This window comes from Arachis duranensis, chromosome 1, assembly GCF_000817695.3.
Source record: "Arachis duranensis cultivar V14167 chromosome 1, aradu.V14167.gnm2.J7QH, whole genome shotgun sequence".
NCBI lineage: Eukaryota > Viridiplantae > Streptophyta > Magnoliopsida > Fabales > Fabaceae > Arachis > Arachis duranensis.
The window spans coordinates 99,503,311-99,510,921 of record NC_029772.3 but is presented as its reverse complement, the minus strand read 5'-3'; the positions used below and the strand labels follow the sequence as shown (position 1 = coordinate 99,510,921).

The following is a 7,611-nucleotide window of genomic DNA, read 5'->3' as shown; positions in this document are numbered from 1 at the left end:
CGATCTGCATGCGGTCTTAGATATTAGAAGCATTTTCTTTTTTTTTTCTCATAAAAAAGTAGAAGTGTTTTCAAATCCATCCCTTCATCTTTCCTTTTTGCTCAACTCGAGAAGAGTTTAATACCCTGAATTGACATCATAATCAACATTAATTGAACTGTTTAATTAGTTATGGATTGCATTGCCATTGCCATCAATGTTGTTGAGATTTGAAAAGAGCCATACTTGACCAAATAATAGCACCACATTGCTAATAAACACTCGTGTGGATTCCAATTTCCAAAGCCTAGATTATGAGGTATATAAATGGACTTTGACAGAGAAAGGGGAAAAGCATATGAATTGATATAATATATATCTCCTAATATTACCCTATATGATATAATATATATCCTAACCCCACCACTCACAAAAGCTTCATCAAATCTTGACGATCACTCTTTTTGGATGTGTCAAAGGATCCCACCATATGATTTTGTTAGTTAGTTGTTGTTATTAGGATATCAATTTGTGTATTTTATTTTACTCTTTCTATATCATATGATTATTATAGTTTGTTAGTGCTATAAGCACCTTATAGTTTTGGCTTCTCTCATCATTTCACACCTCAAAACTTGCTTATCAATGTTCCTTCCTTCCTTAAAGCTGCAGACAACAATCTTTTACTTAAACTTAAATTGTGGAAATTAAATAAGCACCCATTAGTGAACCATTTTTTTTAAAAGAATAATTCTTTTTGTTTCTATTTTTACTTTTCTTTATATATGCCTCTTCTTTTATTAGAACTGAAATTTCTTAAAATATTTACACTAAATTAATTTTTAATGTCGTTGATAGATATCAATTCGCTACACTCTTAAAAAAATGTTGGACTTAAATCAAAAGAATTATTTATATATAGGTATTGAAACCATATAAATTACTAATTTAATATACACATTCTTTAGCTTTTTTTAAAAAAAAAAACTTTTTTCTTTTATAATTGATGATAAAATCATAAATATGAAAAAAATACTCTATTTGGTCCTAAAGTTATATTCAAATTTTAATTTAGTTCTTAAACTTTCAATTGCTTTAATTTATTTTCTGAATTTTTTAAATTTTAATCACGTTAGTTCCTGTAGTGATTTCTTTATGTGACAGAATCAATTGAAAAGTGTAAGAACTAAATTGAAGCAATTAAAATTTTAAGAACTAAATTGAAGTTTGAGTATAATTTTTAAGACCAAATTGAGTATTATTTCCCTAAATATTCAAAATGCAGAAAAATTAAATAATAGGAATTGACATGGGTCCCTAATCCCTATGGCGATGAGCACAAAATCAACCCATTAATTATCCATGGGTAAAAATGCTTGTGCTGTTGTGCACTTAGTTATTAGGTCAACTATGCTTGGCTTAAAATATACAATATATGCATGAGAAAATAATGCAGGGCCCAATAATACTATAGTGTGGTAATTTAAAGAGTAAAGTATCGTTTTTGTCCCAATATTTGGGGTAAGTCCTGTTTATGTCCCTAACGTCTAAATCGTCCTATTTGTATTTCTAACGTTTATAAAAGTGATTCAATGTTATTTTACTATCAATTATACTAACAAATCAGATTATATTTTTTAATTATTCTCACTTGGATGTATTCATTTTCAATTAGGTCTCACTTGAATGTGTTCGATTTTAATATTATACCCACTATTTGTGTTTAGATTCAATTATGTCCCTAGAAAAGTGAATTATGTAAATGTTGTAGAAATTAGTTTTAACTTTTGATGAGCTATTTTTCGGAGTGGATCATCAATTCTATCCCAGACATTTGTATTCTAACTTCAAGAAGAGATTTTTAAAACTCAAACTAAAGTGTTCATGATGTGTAATTGACGGCAGGATAACATTGAATCACTTTTACAAACGTTAGGGATACAAATAGGACGATTTAAACGTTAGGGACATAAATAGGATTTACCCCTTGATGACAAAAACAATACTTTACTCTAATTTAAATTATGTCTTATATCTGTGATACTCATCTTTAATTTAATTTGATAACTTAGTGTGCAAATATTGTACAATTTCATCATCTTCAAATCAAATACCAGTTAGAATCACATAAGTTCTATTATATATGGTTATTGGTAAGTGCAAAAGTATGATACCTTCTTTTAGCTATACTCTTTGCAATAAAGCATTGTAATATAGGAGTAAAGTTTACTATTAGGCCAAAAAGTAATAAATATAATGAAGATATAATTTTCCTAACAAAATTTAATATGATATAAGAAGCTATATATATATATTCGTTATAGAGAGGTCATGAATTAAGATGGTATTTGTTTATAAAAATAAAATACTAAAATAAGAACACAAATATATAAAATCGTATTTAATAAAGGAAATATAAATAGAGATAATGTATCTAATAATATTAAATTAGTGTATTTTATATTCATCTTAACAGGAAAGACACATATACTAATAAGAGACACAACTTATTTTTTATTTTTTTATTATTTTTGTTAATTTTTTATAATTTTATTTTTTATTATTATATTTTTTATCTCAAATTTTTTAAATAAAATAAAATAAATTAAATTTTTATAATTTGTTTTAATTTATCATCAAATAGAATATAAAAACACAAAATTTTGTATTTCTATTTTTATATTCTATTTTCTATTCGTATTATATATTGTCCTATTCTTAGAAACAAATGCCGCCTAAGATATTAAGCTCAGTAAATTCTAAAAGCAGCGTTTGTGAAATGAAATCACCATAAAATCATTTAAACTATGATGAATTAAGTAGTTTTTTGTTGTCATACTTAAAATGGTCAATGAGTTAATAAAAGTGGTATTACATTCAGACAAATAGGTGTTGGTAGCATATAGAGAAAATTTGCAACAAAAGGGATATACTCTCAAGAGTTTGTTACAAAATTCAGAACTATTTTTGATAATGACATCAATTCAGGCGATGTCTCCCATCTTAAGGTACTTGTAATTAGTTTGACGTACCAACCACAAAATTGAAAAACAAGGGATATATACAATGAATTGTGTTCACACTTTAATTATATTAGAATTTAATTTTTATATATTAACAATGTACAAAAATTTATTTCCGTATTTAATTATATATGGTTACATTAGTTAAAATAATCGTTTTTGACCGTCAATATATAAATAATTATTTAAAAAACAAGTATAACTAAATAACTATGTCTAAGTTTGGATTGATTTATTTGAATAAAAAAATATTTTTTATAAAAAATAAAATATTTTAATTAAGTTTTAAACATATTTAGATATATTTTTCTAAATATGAATAAATTTTAGCGATTAAAAAATCTTTTTTAAAAAAATAAATAAATTTTTAAAAATTAATAATCCAAACTGACCCTAAATAAAATAATTTACCGCAGTTGGTCCATCAAAATTAATTATTTTTTTATATTATTGTAACAAATAAAGGGATACAATATACTATTATAGTATAAGCATGGGTATTCAAGTTGCAAAGTTGAGAAGAGACAAGGGATTTCAAAGACATAAGGAATAGTGGGCATTAATTAATTGATTAATTAAAAGAAGATTAAGATTAACTAATGAGAGAATGGACATACCTTATGTGATGTGAAGTGACAACAAACAAAACAAGTGAAAGCTTAGGAACTTGTTTTCTTGCATATATTTTTAAGTGTTCCTTCAAAGGGAATCACTCTATATACTCAACACCCCACTACCACACCCTTTTCCCACATAACCATAGCTTTAATTTCTCTCCATCTTACATCTCCTTTTATTTTCTTTGTCATTACCATTATCAATTGCAAAGAAGAAATAATGTACATATATATAAGACAAGTAGCTAGATAGTACCCTCTATATAAACTCACTATTGCAATATATATTTGGTGAAAGCTTAGCTTCAAGGTGCATTTTTTCCCCCTCCAGGTTTGATCATATTCCATGGAATATTTCTAATTAATTGCTACATGCAATTGATGATGATATATTCTTTTTTTTGTGTGTAGATGGTGATATCAAAATTTGTTCAGAGCAAGAGAAGGGTATTGCAAGTTGAATTCATTGGCTAAGGTTTAAAGAACATGCAATATTGCAGTGAAATATTCATCAGAAAGTTTCTTGGCAGGTACATATATATATTTGGTTAATTAATTAGTTTTTTCACAATAATTAATTTAATTATATATGGACTCTTAATTAATAAATATACCTCTAATCAAAGAGTGGAAGCTGTATAGTGTCATAAGTCATAACTATGAAATTGGTCAACAAATTGAAAATCACATATTAATAACCTCTGTTACAATTAAGTGACATATATATATAAAACATAATTTACCATATGAATGCAACGAATAATTAACACACAAAAGTAGATAAGGTTTCTGAAAATAGATAAATAGCTAGAGGGAATTGAAATAAAGTTGAAGAAAGAATTGTTGTTTTATTTGTAAGGTGGTCCTGAATGCAAGAAATTAAAGAGGAACAAACATGTGATTAAGTAAAGGTAGTGTTTATTATTTGCCATAATGTTATGAGAATACGTGGCAACAATGGTTTGCGATTATTTTTTATTTCTCTCTCACTTTCATGCAAAGCCACCACGTACCTTCACATGTATTGGATTTCACGGGTTCCCCTTTTAATTTTACATTTACATTTAGCTATGTTCAAATTCATGTTCATCATATAAACCAAACCAAATGATCTCTATCCACTCCAATTTCGGCACACTGATTCTGCTACACTCTGGGTGTTCATTCATGTCAGATAAGCATTTAATTAACATGTATATGAATTTTTTTTTCTCCTCTATCTTTAAGCTGTCTAGAAAATTAAATATGCACCTTAATGTGCGTGTCCAAGTTCTTCTTTTTGAAGCCAACTTGTTATTCTAATTTTATGATCAGAATTCAATTAATTTGATTCAATCTATAAAGGATTCAAAGGCTATTATTAAAAAATTTAATTAAGTTTTTAATTATAAATACTTTCAATTTGTGAAAAAATATTCAATTAACTCTAATATTTTTTATAAAAAAAATTTAATTATAAAATTAAAAATACTGTAAAACCTAATTAAAAGAAAAAAATATAAAAATTTAATTAAAATTTGATAAAATTATAAAAATTAACAAAATAATTAAACTAATATTATATTCAACAAAAGTTTTTTTATTATTTTAAGATACCTGAGTTCCGATTGTTCAATGAATAGTTTGAATCTTTTAAATAAGACATGTATATATAAAAATGATAAAAAAAGGAGGAGTTATTAATTCTCACTCCTAAATTGATGTAAGGCCTAGCTCTTCTCTATTTATCATTTTACCCATGCATTAATTAATTACTTTTATTTTAATTTTTAATTAACTTATAAGAGTCTTGCTAAGGATACATATTAAGAAATTGATTATAATACAATTTTTTGAAGTTTCTTTCTCAACAAATATTTATAAAAGCATTAGAAATTTAAAATTTTTAGATTTTTAATAAAAAGCATTTACACTAGCTAACTAAACTTGTAACAAGACCTCTTAACAAAACCTTTTAATCAAAATGTCAAAATACTTGGCATTTTAGGAAGAGACTACTTTCAAACCCAAAATTGCTATATATTGTCACATCTCTCTCATTTAACTTCTGTTTTCTCTTCTTAATATACTCCTTATGTAAATAAATAACTGGCCAAAATAATTATTTAACATTTTTTTTAGTTTTTATTATAACATTCTTTTTTGTTGTGAAGTCATCAATAAATACGTTCATATTTGATCTAGCTAATTAATATAAAAAGGTTAAATTTAAAAATTTATTGTTATTTTAATTTTTAAAATAAAGATATCTAAATAATATTTTATCAGTTCTTAGCTAAAAGATAAATTATAATAAAAGGTACTTAAAATATTTTAATATCCAATACATATATGTAATATTACACCGTTTAGTGTTTATAAAATCAAAGTATATTATTATAGATATATATTTATTACTGTTTTGTGTATTTTTTACTATCTTTTAATATTTACACATTAAAAGTGACACGTATATAAATTAAGGGTTAATAAAAAAATTCCAATGTTATATGTCGTCTATATAATAAATTCTTTAGTCTTTTAAATACACAATGACAAAATGTTGGATATATTTATTGAATATTATTACAACTTTTTTTAGTATTGTTATCTCTTTTCTTTAATTAAGAATTGTAATATATATATATATATATATAGGATTGAATATCTTTTAGGAACTTATGATATTCAAATAGTAATTTTTTATTTTGTTTTGTTTTTATATTTATTAGATTAAATATACTTTTTTTGTCAAATTATGCAATTTTATTACTGAAAATTAGTTTAATTTAAACTACAAACAAAAATTATAGTAAAAAAATAGAAAATTTCAACTTTAATAGAATTATTAAAACATAAAAAACAAAAAATAAAAAATAAAAATTCAAGAATCTCATCTTTTTTCACGCATACTTATCCTTATTATCTCTACCATATTTGTTGAAGGAATAATTCTACCTTTAGATGCCTAAGCCTTTCTTACCAATCAGATTTACCATAATTGTTAAAGGTTTGCTATATTAGATTAAATATACTTTCATACATATAATATTTAATTAATATAATTTCATATAAAAATACTGACTAATAAAAGTTACAAAAGAAATAATTGAGGAAAAGAGTAGTTAATGTATTTAATTATTAAAAGCATATTTTAAAAAAATAAAAGAATTAAATAAAAATAGGTTTTCATATTTTCATTATGTATATCAAGAACAAGTTATATAAATAAATTATTTAAAGATCAAATTATACAAATGTAACTTTTGAAAACATATTATATAATCTATTTCAACTACTGTCAAAATCAGTTACACCGTATCACACATTATAAATAAAAAATATAAAACATAAATTATTGCTGTATCTGTCACAAATTTATGACCAAATGATAAAATATAATCAGCTATAATAATAATAATAATAATAATAATAATAATAATAATAATAATAATAATAATAATAATAAGATAATAGAACAAATTCTTTACCACAAGACCAAAATTCAAACGAAAGTTACCTTCAGTGCTTTGAATTTTAAATCACTTGATGTCAATTTATTTAAGTAAAAAATTCATACATATGTTTTTTCTATTTTAAAAAATGTTAGGACCATTCTTAAAATATAATTTTATAATTTATTTTAGATATAACTATTTAATGTGATAAAATTATTATTACATTATATCATTTTTTATTTTGTATAGTACATTAAATCTTATATTAATTAGAGTACGTTAACATATATTCTATGAGTAATTTTAAGAGATATACTCCAATTTTTCTTACTTATATTATAGTTAGAAGATGACTCTAAATATTTATAAGAATATTCATTTTACACTTAAAAATGTGATAATTTTATAATGTATTCTAAAAAAATAAAAAATGTTATAATATAACAATATAATTTCGTAACATTAAATAATTACATCTAAAATAAGTTACAAAATTATTTTTTGAGAATTATCCTAACATTTTTTAAAAAATGGATAAGACATGTGTGTATGGAT

At 23.5% G+C, this 7,611-nt stretch overlaps 1 protein-coding gene across 2 annotated transcripts in view; it reads left to right on the top strand.

Moving 5' to 3' along the window:
- Positions 1-4,030: 4,030 nt before the first annotated feature.
- The window catches only part of LOC107470328 (protein CHUP1, chloroplastic), a 13,813-nt gene continuing 10,232 nt past the window's right edge, over positions 4,031-7,611 (top strand). For both annotated transcript variants that reach the window (XM_016089722.3, XM_016089718.3), the window contains exon 1: positions 4,031-4,149. In XM_016089722.3, coding sequence (XP_015945208.1) covers positions 4,106-4,149 — 44 coding nt within the window. In that variant the 5' untranslated portion in view covers positions 4,031-4,105. The remainder of the gene's footprint in view (positions 4,150-7,611) is intronic.